The sequence below is a fragment of the Mobula hypostoma genome, chromosome 1, assembly GCF_963921235.1.
Source record: "Mobula hypostoma chromosome 1, sMobHyp1.1, whole genome shotgun sequence".
Classification (NCBI taxonomy): domain Eukaryota; kingdom Metazoa; phylum Chordata; class Chondrichthyes; order Myliobatiformes; family Myliobatidae; genus Mobula; species Mobula hypostoma.
The window spans coordinates 251,831,011-251,850,667 of record NC_086097.1 but is presented as its reverse complement, the minus strand read 5'-3'; the positions used below and the strand labels follow the sequence as shown (position 1 = coordinate 251,850,667).

The following is a 19,657-nucleotide window of genomic DNA, read 5'->3' as shown; positions in this document are numbered from 1 at the left end:
CCCTTCGGCCCACAATGTTGTGCCGACCCTCAAACCCTGCCTCCCATATAAGCCCCCACCTTAGATTCCTCCATATACCTGTCTAGTAGTCTCTTGAACTTCACTAGTGTATCTGCCTCCACCACTGACTCAGGCAGTGCATTCCACGCACCAACCACTCTCTGAGTAAAAAACCTTCCTCTAATATCCCCCTTGAACTTCTCACCCCTTACCTTAAAGCAAGATCCTCTTGTATTGAGCAGTGGTGCCCTGGGGAAGAGGTGCTGGCTATCCACTCTATCTATTCCTCTTATTATCTTGTACACCTCTATCATGTCTCCTCTCATCCTCCTTCTCTTCAAAGAGTAAAGCCCTAGCTCCCTTAATCTCTGATCATAGTCCATACTCTCTAAACCAAGCAGCATCCTGGTAAATCTCCTCTGTACCCTCTCCAATGCTTCCACATCCTTCCTATAGTGAGGCAACCAGAACTGGACACAGTACTCCAAGTGTGGCCTAACCAGAGTTTTATAGAGCTGCATCATTACATCATGACTCTCAAACTCTATCCCTTGACTTATGAAAGCTAACACCCCATAAGCTTTCTTAACTACCCTATCCACCTGTGAGGCAACTTTCAGGGATCTGTGGACATGTACCCCCAGATCCCTCTGCTCCTCCACACTACCAAGTATCAAATCGGTATGGATTGTGCCAGCATGCCCACAGCTCACTAATCCTACCCTGTACATCTGTGGAATGTGGGGGGAAACCGGTGCAGTCACGGGAAGAACGTACAGACAGCGCCGGGAATTGAACCATTATCTTACAGCTGGCACTGTAAAGTGTTGTGCTACCAGTTACATCCTAACCAGGTGCGACAAGGGGCTTGTAGTCTACACTGAACAAGCTGAGAGTGTGGGGTCAGTGGGGGGCAGTTCATCGCTGAGCTGGGCTATGTGAATGTTGCAGTGGTATCTGGGACAGGTTTCTTAATGTTGTCATAGCCAGGCTGGCGGTAGTAGTGGGGACAAGCTCCCACTACCTATTAACTGCTCCCAATAGCGTGCGTCTCAGATAGACTCTAACAACCAAGCCCAGCTCCTGGCCTTCACGAGTGGCTTAGTTACTTAGCCGGGTGGAACCATTTCCACTGACAGGGGAATGGGCAAAGACAGGTTACTGGCACCTTAAAACCAGTCACTTCGGGCAGATGGGGCTCATCAGCCGTGATTGGCAGCTCATCTAGGAGAAAGGAAACTCCGATCTCACCCCTCCGCTGCCTTGAGGCTATACCCACACATGGGGAAGGCTTTGGGAGTAAACCCCGAGGAAAAATCCAGGCCTGGATAAGGCAGTCCTACACTGACTGGCAACTCCTGAGACGTTGCTGGTGCCAAACTGTATCGGACTCTGCCGTTTCTTTGGATTTATCAGCTGCATGGAGAGGGGGAGTCTGCTACATGGGCAACAGCTTGCTCTCCGTTTCATAATATCCTACTGCCTTGGCTTGTGTACAGGGCTGAGGATAGCTAGGATGGTCAAGCCTGATCCACAGAGGCCTCAGGCCTCACCTAGACTCAAATACCATGTTAGGAACTTTGCATCCATTTGGGTGATTATAATAGCAGTGTACAATTCAAACGTGATGGTTTGAGTTCCCTGTCTGCATAGCCTGAAACTGAAAAGGAGATTTTAAGCCCTTTCTGATATGGATATCTACAGGTACCCTCCCTATTTGAGTCCATTTACTCTAGATGGACTACATTACTTCTCTGTCTAGTCTCTGTGGTGTGGTGTAGCAGCCAATACCCACTGCTTGAGTGGTGGGTCCTCTCCCTATCTAGGAGATGATACTTCCAGCTGATGAGTAGGCAATTAAACTTGATTCAATGGGCCGACTCTGCTCCTTTGTCTTATGGTCTAATGAGGTAGTTTAAACACTGTTATTTTGTTTTTAATGATACACCTTTAAATTTAGACAAATTGTTCTTAACGCACATTTAAAACTCACAGAGAATTTCTGATTTATAAAAGATTTCTGAATTCCAAAATATTTATAAAATATACAGGATTTCCCAATACAGGTACAATTCTTACAAACTAGAAGAACAAACCAACGTGTGGCAGACGAGCGAGTCATCCATTGCACAAACCAAACGTTCAGGAATGAACTCCAGTTCTGTCACCTCTTCTTTCTGTCATTCTCCTTGTCATTGCCAGCAATCCCCTATTCTTTCTAACTTTTAACTGTTTTGCTAACTTTCTAACTGCTTTGCTACTAGTCGACATTACATGCACGTGATATTTTCCAGATAACTTTGCTGGGACAAAATAATCCAAAATGATCCAGATGCTTCCCAGACATCCAAAACTCATGCTGTGAGGGCTGATTCTCTGAGTACACAAATATTCCAACTATTGATTGATCATACCCGTGACCATGTCTGATGTGCTAAGTCTGTTCTGCAACTTTCCTTGATTTCTGCCACAATGATGCAAATGACTTAGCTGTGGTTGCTGGTCTGATGCAGACCAATTAACCTAAGCCTATTGTCTCACAAGACCTCACTGCTTACTTTGTCACAAACGACTCCGACCCCTCAGGGAAGGCCATGCTGCTGTGCTAGGAAACTGAAGTTAGCAATAAACCTTTTGGGGATCTGGAAAGTAAATCTCTATCACAATGTGAACAAACCAGTCTCTAGATAGAACATATCACATTACAGCACAGTACTGGATCAGAATAAGCTTCAGGTTTAATGTCACTGTCATATGCCGTGAAATTTGTTGTCAAGCAGCAGTATACAGGCCTCTCAACCCACAATGCTGTGCTGACCTTTTAACCTACTCCACGATCAATCTAACGCTTCCTCCCTACATAACCTCCATTTTTCTATCATTCATGTGCCTATCTAAAAGTTTCTTAAATTCCCCTAATGTAGCTGCCTTTATATCCAGCCCCGGTAGCGTGTTCTGTATGCAAAAAACTACCTCTGACACCCCCCTTTACTTTCCTCCAATCACCTTAAAATGATGCCCCCTCGTATTAACTATTTCCACCCTGGGAAAAAGTCTCTGGCTGGTCACCCTGTCTATGCCTCTTACCATCATGTACACCTCTATCAAGTCACTTCTTATTCTCCTTCTTCCCACAGAGAAAAGCCCTAGCTCACTCAAATTATCCTCACAAGACATGCTCTCAAATCCAAGCAGCATCCTGGACAATCTCCTCTGCACCCTCTCTAAAGCTTCCACATCCTTCCTCTAATGAGATACCCAGAACTGAACACAATATTCCAACTGTGGTCTAACCAGGGTTTTACAGAGCTGCAACATTACCTCCCGGTTCTGGAACTCAATCTGCTGACTAATGAAGGACAACTCACTTAACACCTTCTTAACTACCTTTATCAACTAGCGCAAAATCTTTGAGGGTTCAATGGACGTGGACCCCAAGATCCCTCTGTTCATCCATACTGCCAAGAATCCTTCCAGTAACCCTGTATTCTGCTTTCAAAATGTATCCTTTGTATAACTTTACCTTTTTGGCTGTCAAGCACAAAATTTTTCTCTTGGTTTCCAGCGGTGATTGTGTAAATGACGTTGTCTCCATCAGGATCTTTGGCATGGACGGTAGCCACCAGGCTGTTGGGTCCAGCATCCTCAGAAAGGAACGTCTTATATCTGTGAATGGTGGAGAGAGTCTGTTAGATCCATTTGCGCTTTATTCTCACGTGAAATGAAGTACCCCGGGAGCGAGTCTGTTCCAGTAAGATGCAGCGTTGTTCCTCCGAGCTGAGTTTAGCCTCGTCCTGGCAGTAGAGGAGGCCATGGACTGACAAGTTATAATGGAAATGGGAAATCAAATTGAAATGGGTGTCCATTGGGTGATCCTGCCAGAAATGTTGACTGTTCATTCATTTCCTTAGATGCTGCCTGACCTGCTGAGTTCCTCCAGCATTTTGTGTGTCTTGCTCTGGATTTCCAACTCTCCCATGGACGGTCCCCAGCCTGGCTGTGAAAGGAGGGAGTTTGGGCAAAGGGGCTAGCAACCCCACCCTGTGAAAACCCAGAGCTACAGGAACACCAACAGAAGCTCCAAAGACCTCATCGCTGGGCGAGGAAGGATCTTTGAAGATGGGTTACACCTGGGGACAACTTGAAAGATTGGACTAAGGCAAGCTGCTGTCAGGGGACTATGCCTCAGTGAGTGTGATGTGCTTGTGTAAATAAACAAGTACTCTGCATTTCCAGCATCTGCAGAATCTCTTGCATTTATGATTTTCTAAACAATGAAGAATAGAGTGTTACAGTTACAAAGAAGGTGCTGTACAGACAGACATCCAATGCGCAAGGCCAACTATGAGGCAGACGAAGAGTTCATCTTTCACTGTACAGAACATTATGGGGTTATATTCACAGGGAAAAAGAAAAACTTGCAGGAAACAGACAGAGAAGAGAAAATGGAGTCACAAAGTCATGGAACACTACAACACACAAACAGACGCTTCTGCCCATTTAGTCTGTGCTAGATTATTAATCTGCCTAGTCCCAGCAACCTGCACTTAGACCATAGCCCTCCATACCCCTCCTAGCCATGTAATTAGCCAAACTTCTCTTAAATGTTTGGATTGAATCACACCAGCATGTTGACATCCTCAAGATATCCAAAGCGTTTCAAAGCTGTTAAGCTGAATGTAGTCAATATGTAAGAAACCTGATTACCAATTTGCACATAGAAGTCCCATAACCAGTAATATTATAATTGTTGAATTAGACTGTTGGATTTGCAGTTTAAGAATTCATTGTCTGCTTTTATTTTATATTACTTTTTATACATATGTAACTGCTTAGTATCTTCCCTGGTGGTCACAGTATATATATGCAATTGTTCAGTGTGTCCCCTAGTGGCCTAGTGGTTACAGATCTTTGCATGATTCTGGAAAGTTCTCTGGCATCACACTATCTGAATAACTCCTATCTACAAATTTTGAACAGGAAGTTCCTTATCGATGATATAAAAAGAGCTGAACACGTAAGCTCACTTCACTAACTTTATTCTTTTTTTCTGTCCTTTGTTCTTAAGTACTTGCCTCTTGCGATTTCCCATTTCCTGTTCTCTTTGTTCTATCAATCTAAACATTGAAGAGAAGTTTGGATAATTTCATGTAGGTGGGAGGCCTAATAAAGTGATTGCAAAGCAACAAGTTTCGTGTTTCTTTCCTGACTTCTGAAGCAACCTTGGATCAAAAACTCAGAATCCAACATAATCAAAACCTAACAGATTTCTACAATGCAGGTTTGGGACAAACATTGGCCACAATATCCGGGAGATTACAAAACTCCCACAGAACATTTTATATATCATCTAGAAGTTGCCTTCAACTGCTTCAAACTGGATTTTGGATAGTTTTAGGATAGTTTTTAAACATGGCTGCTCTGTTGCACAGAGCAGTGTTACCAACTGAGACAATAGAACAGCTCAACTCAAGGTTGCTGGTGAAATTTCATGCCTTTTTTACCAACTCATAGAGTTATAGAAACAGATTTTTTCAACTCACCTGATCCGTGCTGAACTGTTATTCTGTCCAGTTCCAGTAACCTGTACCTGGACCATGTCCCTCCATACCCCTCCCATCAATGTACCTATCCAAACTTCTCTTAAATGTTGCCATTGAACCCACATCTACCACTTCCACTGACAGCTCATTCCACACTCTGAGTGAAAAAGTTCCCTGTCATGTTCCCCTTAAACATTTCGCCTTTCACTCTTAACCCACGACCTCTAGATCTAGCCTCACCCAACCTCAGTGGAAAAAGCCTGCTTGCATTTATTCTATCTATCTATACCCCTCATAATTTTTTACACCTCTATCAAATCTCCCCTCATTCTCCCACACTGCAGGGAAAAATTCCTAACCTACTGTATTCAATCTTTCCCAATAAATCAGATTGTCATATCCTGGCAACATCCCTATAAATTTTCTCAGTACTCTTTTAATCTTCTTGACATCTTTCCTGTGAGTAGATGACCAGACCAGAATGCTCCAAATTCGGCCTCACCAATGAAAGCAGGAGAATGGGGCTGAGAGGAATAATAAATCAGCCATAATGGAATGGTGGAACATTCTCAATGGGCTGAATGGCCTAATTTTGCTCCTTTGTCTTATGGTCAAAACAGACTTGCTTACTGCCCATTATGCCACTGGCATTTGGGGCGGTAATGAAGGTCCTCTACATTTCTGTTTGTGTAGAAAGATTCTTCATTGCTGTTTCCATAACAATTTTGTTTCACCAGTGAAGGTTGTTAACCCTGAGCTGAACCTCTGAACATGGAGGATCAGTGGACTACTCTTAGTCTGGCTTCTACCCTTCGAGCCAACATAGCTCGTCAGGTCATTGGAGCACGAAGACTCCAAACCCTACAAGGTCGTGGTCCTCTTGGAGGACTAAACAGACTGGATGGGCCAAAAATCCTGTTTCTATATCAATCATATACGGCAATGTTATCAGAATAAGTGCAATTTAATCTAAATTCTGCGTCAAGAAACTAGAGCAACAGAAAAAACACTGAGCTGGTGTTAAGAACCATAGGATTTCTGTTTCCTCGACTTTACCAATGAATAGAGTGTTCTGTCTGAGAACATCTGTTTCCGATACTAACAGTTACAAAAAGGGAAGGAAAATCCTCCAGAATTATTGAAAGGAAAAGAAGGGCATCAAGAGCATGCTAAATGTATAAAGTAATCCTTTGTGGGCACTACTTTTGAAACATTGAACAAATCTCATGACATACCATTAGGCTAAACACTGATGTTCTGCGCAGTGGAGACTCGGGATCACTTTAAAGATTCATTTCATGGAGAATTGGGGTCTCATCTGAGCTTCGTTGCGGGAATGAATGTTCTGACTGATTCACTTGGGAATAGCAACCCTCTGGGTACTCAGCAGTATCTGGGCAAAGCTATTTTTTTCCTGGATTGCTTCCAGTTTAAATTGCAAACTCTCCGAGACTCCAGCTTCCACAGAATGCCACTCAGGGACACAAAATTCTCCGCCTCCAAAGCAGAGAAAATTGGTTGTAAAACTGCTTTTTTATTTATAAGACCATGAGACATAGGAGCAGAATTAGGCCATTTGGCCCACTGAGTCTGCTCTGCCATTTCATCATAGCTGATTTAATACCCCTCTCAATTTCATTCTCTTGTCTTCTCCCTGTAACCCAAAATACCCTTAGTAATCAAGAACCTATCAAAATCTGCTTTAAATATACCAATGACTTGACCTCCATGGCTGTCTATGACAATGAATTCCACAGATTCTCAACTCTCTGGCTAAAAGAAACCCCTCCTCATCTCTGTTCCAAATGGACGTCTCTCAATTCTGAGCTGTGCCCTGTGATCCTAGACTCCTCAGTTACAGGAAACATCCTCTCCACATCCACTCTATTGAGACCTTTCAATATTTGATATGTTTCAATGAGATCCCCCTCATTCTTCTAAACTCCAGTGAGTACAGGCCCAGAGCTATCAAATACTCCTCATACACGTTCACCTTTTCATTCCTGAGATGAGTTTCATTAACTTCTTCTCCCTCCCAATGCCAACACATCCTTTCTTAGAAATGGGCTCAAAATAGGCTTTAACCAGTGAATTATAACACTGAGGTACATTTCCCTTCCCACCAGCTTAGATTTTTTTCCCTGCTCCCCAGTCAGAAGTTCACATACATGTTCTGTGAAAACACAGGGCTTTCGTCATTGACATTGGTTATCCTTATCCTGACGGATGCTGTCCCAGTCCGAGGGGGGTGGCCTTTGTCGACGGCGGTGACAGCAAATTCATACATGTGGTTGGGCTGCTCATAGTCCAGTGGTTGCTTTGGGCTGACGAGTCCCTGAGGAGTGACGGCAAATTCAGCAGCCTGGGAGAAATAGGAGATCTCTGCATTGAGGCCCGTGTCACAATCCTGCGCCAACACTGTGTGTAAAACAAAACAGCACTTCAGTTTCAGAACATACGAGTAGTCCAGCACAGGAACAGGCCCTTCAGCCAACACTGTGTGTAAAACAAAACTGCACTTTAGTTATATAACATTCAAACAGTACAGCACAGAAACAGGTCCTTTGGCCCACTGTGTTGTGCCAGACCACTTTGATTAATCACCAAATGGCCAACTAAACTAATCCCTTCTGTCTACACTATGTCCATATCCCTCCATTTTCCTCACATTCATGTGCCTGTCGAAACGTCTCTTCTTTTCTCTTTTTCAATCTTTTGAAGTCCCCAATGTATCTGCCTCTACCACCACCCCAGGCAGCGCATTCCAGGCACTCACCACTCTGTGTGTAAAAAATCCTACCTCTCACATCTCCTTCGAAATGATCCCCTCACCTTAAATACGTGCTCTCCTGTATTAGACATTTCAAACCTTTGCCTACCTTTGATTTAATTTTTGATAACTTTTGTTTTTATACATCACTGCAAAATTGCAGTGAAGCATTAACACATCATAGAAAGTGTTAAAAGTAAAATGGCCACCAACTTAACTTGCTTGGTTAGTTTTTACTTATTTTCCTCCAGTTTTTCCTCTACAATCTAAACGCTGTTTGGCTGGACATTGCTCCACAATTCTGCCCAAATATTGGGGATGGTGTAAGATCTAACATAGGAACAGAATTAGGCCATTTGGCCCATTGAGCCTCATCCACCATTCCATCGCATCTGATTTATTATCCTTCTCAACCCCATTCTCCTGCCTTCTTCCCGTAACCTTTGACTCCCTGACTGATCAACAATCTATCAACCTTCACTTTAAATCTACCTGATGGTCTCTATAGTCACCTGTGGAAATGAATTTCAGAGATTTACCACCTCAAGCTAAAGAAATTCCCTCATCTCTGTTCTAAAAGGATGTCCTTGTATTCTGAGGCTGTGCCCTCTGGTCCTAGACTCCATAAGACCATAAGACAGAGGAGTAGAACAAAGCCATCTGGCCCATCGAGTCTGCTCCGCTATTCAATCATGACTGATCCTTTTTTCTTCTCCTCCTCAACCCCAGTTCCTGGCCTTCTCCCTTTTGATACCACATTCAATCAAGAACCTATCAATGTCTGTCTTAAATACACCCAACAACCTGGCCTCCACAGCTGCATGTGGAAAAAATTCCACAAACTTGCTATCATTTCTATTTTGAAAGGGCGACCCTCTATCCTGAGGCTGTGCCCTCTTATCCTAGACTCTCTAACCATGGGAAACATCCTTTCCACATCCAATCTCTCTCGGCCTTTCAACATTGGAAAGGTTTAAATGAGATCTCCCCTCATCCTTCTGAATTCCAGTGAGTACAGACCCAGGGCCATCAAATGTTCGTTTTCATTCCTGGAATCCTGGAATGATAATCCTTTCATTCCTGGAATCATCCTTGTAAACCTCCTCTGGACCCTCTCCAATGCCAGCACATTTTTTCTAAGATGAGGGGCCCAAAACTGTTCACAATACTCAAGGTGAGGCCTCATTAATGCATTATAAGGCCTCAGCGTCTCATCCTTGCTCTTGCATTCTAGACCTCTTGAAATGAATGCTAACATGGCATTCATCTTCCTTACCACCAGCTCAATCTGCAAGTTAACCTTTAGAGTGTTCTGCACAAGGACTCCCCAGTCCCTCTGCATCTCAGATTCCTGGATTTTCTCCCTGTTTAGAAAACCAAACTGCATGACCATGCATTTTCCAACATTGTATTTCATTTGGCACTTTCTTGCCCATTCACCTAATCCGTCCAAGTCTTTCTGCATCCTTCCTGTTTCCTCAGCACTACCTGCCCCTCCACCAATCTTCATATTATCGGCAAGCTTGGCAATAAAGCCATCTATTCCATCAAGTAAATCATTTAAAAACAGCATAAAAAGAAGTGGTCCCAACATCGACCCCTGTGGAACACCACTAGTCACTGGCAGCCAACCAGAAAAGGATCCTTTTATTCCCGCTCGCTGCCTCCTACCAATCATCCAATGCTCTAACCATGTTAGTAACTTTCCTGTAATACCATGGGCTCCTAACTTGGTTAAGCAGCCTCATGTGTGGAAACTTGTCAAAGATCTTCTGAAAGTCAAAATATACAACATCCACTGCATCGCCTTTATCTATCCTACTTGTAATCTCCTCAAGGAATTCCAACAGGTTCATCGGGCAGGATTTTCCCTAAACAAAACTGTGCTGGCTTTGTACTATCTTGTCCTGTGTCACCAAGTACTCCACCACCTCATCCTTAACCACTGACTCCAACATCTTCCTAGCCACTGAGGTCAAGCTGAGGTCTATAATTTACTTTCTGCTGCCTTCCTCCTTTCTTAAAGAGTGGAGTAACATTTACAATTTTCCAGTCCTCTGACACCAGGCCAGAATCCAATGATTTTTGAAAGATCATTTCTAATTCCACCACAATCTCTAACGCTACCTCTTTCAGAACACTAGCGTGCAGTTCCTCTAGTCCAGGTGACTTATGTACCTTTAGGTCCTTCAGCTTTTTGAGCACCTTCTCTCTTGTAACACTAACTGCATTCACTTATCTTCCTTCACACACTACAACATCAGGCATACTGCTAGTGTCTTCCACAATTAAGACTGATGCAAAATACTCATTTAGTTCATCAGCCATCTCCTTGTCCCCCGTTATTATTTCTCCAGCTTCATTTTATAGCGGTCCTATATCCACTTCATTTCTCTTTTATTCTTAACATACTTTAAAAAACTTTTACTATCCACTTTGATATTATTTGCTAGCTTGCTTTCATATTTCATCTTTTCCCCTCTAATGATTTTTTTGTTGCTCTCTGTAGGTTTTTAAAGACTTCCTAATTCTCTATCTTCCCACTAATTTTTGCTTTGTTGTATGCATTTTCTATTGCTTTTACAATAGCTTTGACTTCCCTTGTCAGCCACGGTTGTACTATTTTACCATTTGCATATTTCTTCATTTTTGGAATACACATGTCCTGCACCTTCCTCATTTTTCCCAGAAATGCACGCCATTGCTGCCCTGCTAACATCCCTGCCAGCAGCTCCTTCCAATTCACTTTGGCCAGCTCCTCTCTCAGACCACTGTAATTTCCCTTAATCTACTGAAATACTGCTACATCAGACTTTACTTTCTCCCTATCAAATTTCAAGTTGAACTCAATCATATTGTGATCACTGGTTCCTAAGGGTTCTTTTACCTTAAGCTGCCTAATCATCTCCAGTTCATTACATAACACTCAATCCACTATAGTTGATCCCCTAGTAGGCTCAACAACAAACTGCTCTAATAAGCATTCAACAAAGTCAGTCTCTTGAGATCCATTACCAACCTGATTTTTCCAATTGACCTGCAGGTCAAAATCTCCCACGACTACCATAACATTGCCCTTTTGACTTGCCTTTTCTATTTCCTAATAGAAATTTCCCGTGGTTCACCTCCCAGCCACTGTTGGGAGGCCTGTATATAACTGCCAACAATGTCCTTTTACCCTTGCTGTTTCTTAACTCAACCCACAAGGATTCAACATCTTCCAATCCTATGTCACATCTTTCTACTGATTTAATGCCATTCTTCTCCAGTAGAGCCACACCATCCCCTCTGCTCTTCCTATCCCTCCAATATAATGTGTAACCTTGGACATTCAGCTCCCAACTACAACCATCCTTCAGCCACCTTTCAGAATTCACTGATGGCCACAACATCTTACCTGGCATTCTGTAATATTGAAACAAGACCATCAACCTTATTTCTTATACTACGTGCATTTAGATACAACACCTTGAGTACTGTATTTGCTATCCTTTCTGATTTTGCATCCCTAATGTTTTGATACTCACCCTGCTGGCTGCAACTAAGTCCCATCACCTGCCTGCCCTTCCTGACAATCTGACTACACGCTATGTTTACTTTTTTACAATCCGTCCTATCCCAAGTCCCTTCACCCATGTTCCCATCCCCCTGTCAAATTAGTTTAAACCCTCCCCAACAGCTCTAACAAACCTGCCCGCGAGAATATTGGTCCCCCTCGGGTTCAGGTGCAACCTGTCACTTTTGAACAGGTCATACCTCCCCCAGAAGAGATCCCAATGACCCAAGGACTTGAAGCCCTGCCCCCTGCACCAGCTTCTCAATCACCCATTTATCTGCCTGTTTTTACTCTCACTGGCGTGTGGCACAGGCAGCAATCCAGAAATTATGACCCAGGAGGTCCGGCTTCTCAGCTTTCTACCTAGCTTTCTAAATTTTCTTTTCAGGACCTCTCTGCTTTTCCTTCCTATGTCATTGGTACCAACATCTGGCTGCTCTCCCTCCCTCTCCAAAATGCTGTGGACGTGATAGGAGATGTCCTCTCTACGTCCGCTCTATCTAGACCCTTCAATATTTGATTGGTTTCATTGAGATCCCCCAACTGCTCATTCTTCTAAACTCCAGCAAGAACAGGTCCCTGGCAACTTGCCCCTTTCATTTCCTTTGAAATGACCCTCTCTCACCTTAATTGCATGCCCCCTGATATTAGACATTTCAACGTTGGGAAGAAAGATGTTCCCCATCTTCTCTATCCATGCTTCTCAAAATTTTATACACCTCTATCAGATCTCCCCTAAGATTCCGCCACTCCAGGGAAAACAACACAAGATTGTCCAACCTCTCATTATAGCACATGCCCTCTAATCCAGGAAGTTATGAAGGAAAGCATTGGCCACTGAATATATATCATAGAACGTAGAACATTACAGCAAGTACAGGCCCTTTGGTTCACAGTATTGCACCAATTTTTTCACCTACTCCAAGATCAATCAAATCCTTCCCCCCCCCCCCACCTAGCCCTATCATCCATGTACCTATCTAAGAGTCTCTTAAATATCCCTAATGTATCTGCCTCCACCACCACACTGGCAGGGCGTTCCACACACCCACACTCTCGGTGTGAAGAACTTACTCTTGACATCTCCCCTATACTTTTCTCCTTAAAATTATGCCCTCTCAGATTCAGGATCCTTTATCTATCATAAGTACATTGAAACACACAATGACATGTGTCATTTCCATTAACAACCAACACAACCCAAGGATGTGCCTGGGGCAGCCCACAAGTTTTGCCACGCATTCCAGCACCAACATAGCATACCCACAATGTTCAACAGAACAATAGAGGCAACAGCAATGAAAAAATAAACCCCTTTCTCCCCCCCACCCCTCCCCATCCACACAGGGAGAGAGGCCTCCAGCCTCAGGATGTGCTAACTCTGCTCCAATATTTCATGGTCTTAATTGCTCCTATTGTATCTGCCTCTACCACCACTCATGGCAGGGTGTTCTACATACCCATCTCTCTCTCTGTGAAATAAATTATCTTTGATATCAACATTTACACTCTCCTACAATCATCTTAAAATTATCCCACTGATATTAGCCATTTCCACCCTGAGAAAAGGATTGTCCTTTCTATCTATACCTCTTGTCATCTTGTACACCTCTATTAGGTTACCTCTCATCCTCCTTCTCACCAAAGAGAAAAGTCCTAGCTTATTCAAAATTTCCTCATGAACCATGCTCTCTAATCCAACAGCCCATCCTGGTAACCCACCACTGCACCCTCTCTAAAGCTTCCACATCCTTCCTATAATGGGGTGACCAGAACTGAACACAATACTCCAAGTGTGGTCTAACCAGGGTTTAATAGAGCTGCAAAATTACCTCCCCCCACCTTCGTACCCTGACTCCTCGCATTTTCTTCCAGGCCTGATGAAAGTTCTTGGCCAGAAGTGTCGACTGTTTACTTTTTTCCATAGATTCTCCTTGTCCTGCTGAGTTCCTCCAGCATTTTGTGCATGTTACAACATTACATCGTGGCTCTTGAACTCTGTCCTGCAACTAATGAAGGCCAACACTCCATATATGCCTTGTTAGCCACCCTATCAACTCGTGTGGCAAGTTTGAGGACGTGAACCCCAAGATCCCTTACAAGTATAATTTAGAAGTGAATTTAGTATATGATATTGATTATCACAACACCATTTGCTAGCATAAAACGTGTACAGTACTGAGCTTCTTTACATTTATAGCTAGGGTGCCTAAGACTTTTGCACAGTACTGTATTTGTTAATGTGGAGTGAACAGCAAATTTGTTAAACTGGCAAGAGCAAAGGAGGTTGGGAATGGCGAGATTGGTGCACTGTGGGAGGGGTGTGGGACAGGTGGCAGAGAAGGAGTGCCAGGGACAGGACATGGCACATGTGCAGACACACCCAGCCCTGAGACACCAGGCGAGGTCATTTGATCGCAAACAATTGGTTTACTGATCAATACAGAATGTCCTTCTGGTGCTTCCTGCTCCCTCCCCTCTCCCTTCCTTTTTTCACAACCATGATTCCCCTCTCTATGCCTCCTTCCCACTGTCAATACACAGTAGAGACCCATATCAGAATTAGGTTTATCATCACTCACATATGTCATGAAATTTGTTGTTTTTCTGTGGCAGCAGTACAGTGCAGTACATGAAATTACTGTAGTACTGTGTAAAAGTCTTGGGCACCCTAGCTATATATACAGTATGTGTCTAAGGTTTTGGTACAGTACTGTAAACTTTGCAAAGAACATACATATAACAACAACTAACTGGGGCACCATGGTAACGTATCAGTCAGTGTGACCCTTTTACAGCTCGGGGCATCAGAGTTTGGAGTTTAGAGTTAAATCCCAACATCCACTGTAAACAGTACGTGTGTTCTACCCATGACAGCGTGGGTTTCCAAGCACAGTACAAAGACGGAGTGGATGGTAGACTTATTGGTCACTGTAAATTGTCTTGTGATTAGGTTAAATAGGTGGGTTGCTGGGAGATGTGGATCATTGGGTTCTTCACACTGTATCTCTAAATAAATACAGAGACATGGAACATGGTGACCTGAGGTTCATCAGGAAGTTCCGCTGGGGATAGAGGCCTATGGTAGAAAGGAGTTTACTTAGGCCACCTTTGGAGAACTGTATAAAGTTTTCATTGGAACACTATAAGAAGGATGTGGAGGCTTTGGCGAGGCGAGTGTGCGAAAGCTCGCCAAGATGCATTGAGTGGATGGATATTGAAGAGGGTCAACAGGAGGTTCAGGAGGAGTAAAGGGTTAAAATATGAGAAGTGTTTAATGGCTCTGGGCCTGTACTCGCTGGAGTTTAGAAGAATGGTGGTGGTGGTGGGGGTGGGGTGGAGGAAATCTCATTGAAACTTATCAAATATTGAAAGGCCTAGACAGAGTGGATGCAGCCAGTACGTTTCCTATGGTGGGTGAGTCTAGTACCAGAGAACACAGCCTTGGAATAGAGGGAGGCCATTTAGAACAGTGAAGAGGCGGAATTTCTCAAGCCAGAGAGTGGTGAATCTGTGGAATTCATTGCTACAGGTGGCAGTGGAGGCCAAGTCACTGAGTATGTTTAAATGGAGGTCGATAAGTTCTTGATGGGCAGCATGTCAAAGTACAGGGAGAAGGCAGGAAAATGGAGTTGAGAGAGATAATATATCCGACTTGATGGAATGGCAGAGCAGACTTGTTGGGCTGAATGGCCTAATTCTGCTCCAATGTCTCACAGTCTTAAGGAATTTACTGCCAGAGCAAGCGGTATGTGTTCATATTTAAAAATATCTGCAATATTTAAATAAAAACATTTTGGACGGATTCGTATACAGGAAAGGTTTAGAAGGATGGGGGCAAAATGCAGGCAATTGTGGGATGAAGAAAGTTCCTACAACTGTTAAAATTAGAAATTATAATAACAACTTTGACCGCCTACTTCTGACAAAAATGCCATTCAGTCTATTTTAATTGCCAGCACTAACATTTCTTGCCTCTTAATATTATAAGAAAGTCGAAGCATATTTTGTACGTATACATTTAACGTAGGTAGACTGTGGACCTGTGCCCATTGGGATTGTAAACTGACATTCCTCAAACTTGTTTAGCATAATGAGCCGAAAGGGAAGGATGTTCCTCCTGTTACATGTTGAATTTATTCAACAGTGCACTTTGCTTCAGTACATGCCTTTGGCTAAGATTGATTAACTCATCTTCATTCGCCCAGCTGCATCAAAGCCTCTGTTCTTTAACGGTGTGATGAGAAGGAAAAGCCAAAAGGATTGGTAAATTACCAGAAGGCTGCTCTTTGTGAATTATTTTTCCGTTGTATGCTCAATGGACACTTTATTAGGTACAGCAACCCAATGCATAAAAGTATGTAGACATGGTCAAGATGGTCAGTTCTTGTTTGGACCAAATATCATAAAGGGGAAGACATGTGATCCAAGTGACTTTGACCATGGAAATATTGTTGGTGCCAGATGGGGTGGTTTGAGTATCTCAGGAACTGCTGACAACTGTCTTGAGAGTTTACAGAGAATGGTGTGAAAAACGAAAAAACAATCCAGTGAGAAGCGGTTCTGCGGGCAAAAAGGAATAGCCAGACTTGTTCAAACTGACAGGAAGGCAGCAGTAACTCAAATAACCATGCGTTACAACAGTGGTGTGCAGAATAGCATCTCTGAATGCACAAACGTTGAACTTCGACGTGGATGGGCTACAGCAGCAGAAAGTCACAAACATGCACTGTTTGGCCACATTATCAGGCACAGGACAAAACATATAAAGTGGCCACGGAGCGTATATAAAAACACTCCTTGTCATTGGATGAAAGAACATAGAACATTACAGCACAATACAGATCCTTCACATACAATGTTGTGCTGACCACTTAACATACTCTAAGATCAATCTAACATCATAGCCCTCCATTTTTCTTTCATTCCTTTGCCTACATAAGGGTCTCCTGAATGTCTCAATATGCAGGTGGATTGGGAAAATCAGGTTGGTGCTAGATCCCAAGAGAGGGAATTTTAAGAATGCCTACAAGATGGCTTTTTAGAGTAGCTTGTGATTGAGCCTACCAGAGGAAAGGCAATTTTGAACTAGATGTTGTGTAATGCCTTCAGTTAGTCCTGACGAAGGGTCTCGGCCTGAAACGTCGACTATACCTCTTCCTAGAGATGCTGCCTGGCCTGCTGCGTTCACCAGCAACTTTGATGTGTGTTGCTTGAATTTCCAGCATCTGCAGAATTCCTGTTGTTGTGTAATAGAAACATAGAAACATAGAAAATAGATGCAGGAGTAGGCCATTCGGCCCTTCGAGCCTGCACCGCCATTTATTATGATCATGGCTGATCATCCAACTCAGAACCCCACCCCAGCCTTCCCTCCAAACCCTCTGACCCCCATAGCCACAAGGGCCATATCTAACTCCCTCTTAAATATAGCCAATGAACTGGCCTCAACTGTTTCCTGTGGCAGAGAATTCCACAGATTCACCACTCTCTGTGTGAAGAAGTTTTTCCTAATCTCGGTCCTAAAAGGCTTCCCCTCTATCCTCAAACTGTGGCCCCTCGTTCTGGACTTCCCCAACATCGGGAACAATCTTCCTGCATCTAGCCTGTCCAATCCCTTTAGGATTTTATACGTTTCAATCAGATCCCCCCTCAATCTTCTAAATTCCAACGAGTACAAGCCCAGTTCATCCAGTCTTTCTTCATATGAAAGTCCTGCCATCCCAAGAATCAATCTGGTGAACCTTCTTTGTACTCCCTCTATGGCAAGGATGTCTTTCCTCAGATTAGGGGACCAAAACTGCACACAATACTCCAGGTGTGGTCTCACCAAGGCCTTGTACAACTGCAGTAGTACCTCCCTGCTCCTGTACTCGAATCCTCTCGCTATAAATGCCAGCATACCATTCGCCTTTTTCACCGCCTGCTGTACCTGCATGCCCACTTTCAATGACTGGTGTATAATGACACCCAGGTCTCGTTGCACCTCCCCTTTTCCTAATCGGCCACCATTCAGATAATAATCTGTTTTCCTATTTTTGCCACCAAAGTGGATAACTACACATTTATCCACATTAAATTGCATCTGCCATGAATTTGCCCATTCACCCAACCTATCCAAGTCACCCTGCATCCTCTTAGCATCCTCCTCACAGCTAACACTGCCACCCAGCTTCGTGTCATCCGCAAACTTGGAGATGCTGCATTTAATTCCCTCATCCAAGTCATTAATATATATTGTAAACAACTGGGGTCCCAGCACTGAGCCTTGTGGTACCCCACTAGTCACCACCTGCCATTCTGAAAAGGTCCCGTTTATTCCCACTCTTTGCTTCCTGTCTGCTAACCAATTCTCCACCCACACCAATATCTGACCCCCAATACCGTGTGCTTTAAGTTTGCACACTAATCTCCTGTGTGGGACCTTGTCAAAAGCCTTTTGAAAATCCAAATATACGACATCCACTGGTTCTCCCCTATCCACTCTACTAGTTACATCCTCAAAAAATTCTATGAGATTCGTCAGACATGATTTTCCTTTCACAAATCCATGCTGACTTTGTCCGATCATTTCACCGCTTTCCAAATGTGCTGTTATCACATCCTTGATAACTGACTCCAGCAGTTTCCCCACCACCGATGTTAGGCTAACCGGTCTATAATTCCCCGGTTTCTCTCTCCCTCCTTTTTTAAAAAGTGAAGTTACATTCGCCACCCTCCAATCCTCAGGAACTAGTCCAGAATCTAACGAGTTTTGAAAAATTATCACTAATGCATCCACTATTTCTTGGGCTACTTCCTTAAGCACGCTAGGATGCAGACCATCTGGCCCTGGGGATTTATCTGCCTTCAATCCCTTCAATTTACCTAACACCACTTCCCTACTAACATGTATTTCACTCAGTTCCTCCATCTCACTGGACCCTCTGTCCCTTACTATTTCTGGAAGATTATTTATGTCCTCCTTAGTGAAGACAGAACCAAAGTAATTATTCAATTGGTCTGCCATGTCCTTGCTCCCCATAATCAATTCACCTGTTTCTGTCTGCAGGGGACCTACATTTGTCTTTACCAGTCTTTTCCTTTTTACATATCTATAAAAGCTTTTACAGTCCGTTTTTATGTTCCCTGCCAGTTTTCTCTCATAATCTTTTTTCCCCTTCCTAATTAAGCCCTTTGTCCTCCTCTGCTGAACTCTGAATTTCTCCCAGTCCTCAGGTGAGCCACTTTCTCTGGCTAATTTGTATGCTTCTTCTTTGGAATCGATACTATCCCTAATTTCTCCTGTCAGCCACGGGTGCACTGCCTTCCTTGATTTATTCTTTTGCCAAACTGGGATGAACAATTGTTGTAGTTCATCCATGCAACCTTTAAATGCTTGCCATTGCATATCCACCGTCAATCCTTTAAGTGTCATTTGCCAGTCTATCTTAGCTAATTCACGTCTCATACCTTCAAAGTTACCCCTCTTTAAGTTCAGAACCTTTGTTTCTGAATTAACTATGTCACTCTCCATCTTAATGAAGAATTCCACCATATTATGGTCACTCTTACCCAAGGGGCCTCTCACGACAAGATCACTAATTAACCCTTCCTCATTGCTCAAAACCCAGTCCAGAATAGCCTGCTCTCTAGTTGGTTCCTCGACATGTTGGTTCAAAAAACCATCCCGCATACATTCCAAGAAATCCTCTTCCTCAGCACCTTTACCAATTTGGTTCAACCAATCTACATGTAGATTGAAGTCACCCATTATAACTGCTGTTCCTTTATTGCACACATTTCTAA

The 19,657-nt window shown here is 43.3% G+C and overlaps 1 protein-coding gene across 1 annotated transcript in view; it reads right to left on the bottom strand.

Annotated features, from left to right (window-relative positions):
- The window catches only part of si:dkey-22o22.2 (neural-cadherin), a 304,012-nt gene that overhangs the window by 82,152 nt on the left and 202,203 nt on the right, over positions 1 to 19,657 (bottom strand). The window contains exons 6-7 of the mRNA XM_063054940.1: positions 7,712 to 7,961; positions 3,524 to 3,666 (exon numbers count right to left, since the gene is read on the bottom strand). Of these exons, the coding sequence (XP_062911010.1) occupies positions 3,524 to 3,666; positions 7,712 to 7,961 (393 nt within the window). The remainder of the gene's footprint in view (positions 1 to 3,523; positions 3,667 to 7,711; positions 7,962 to 19,657) is intronic.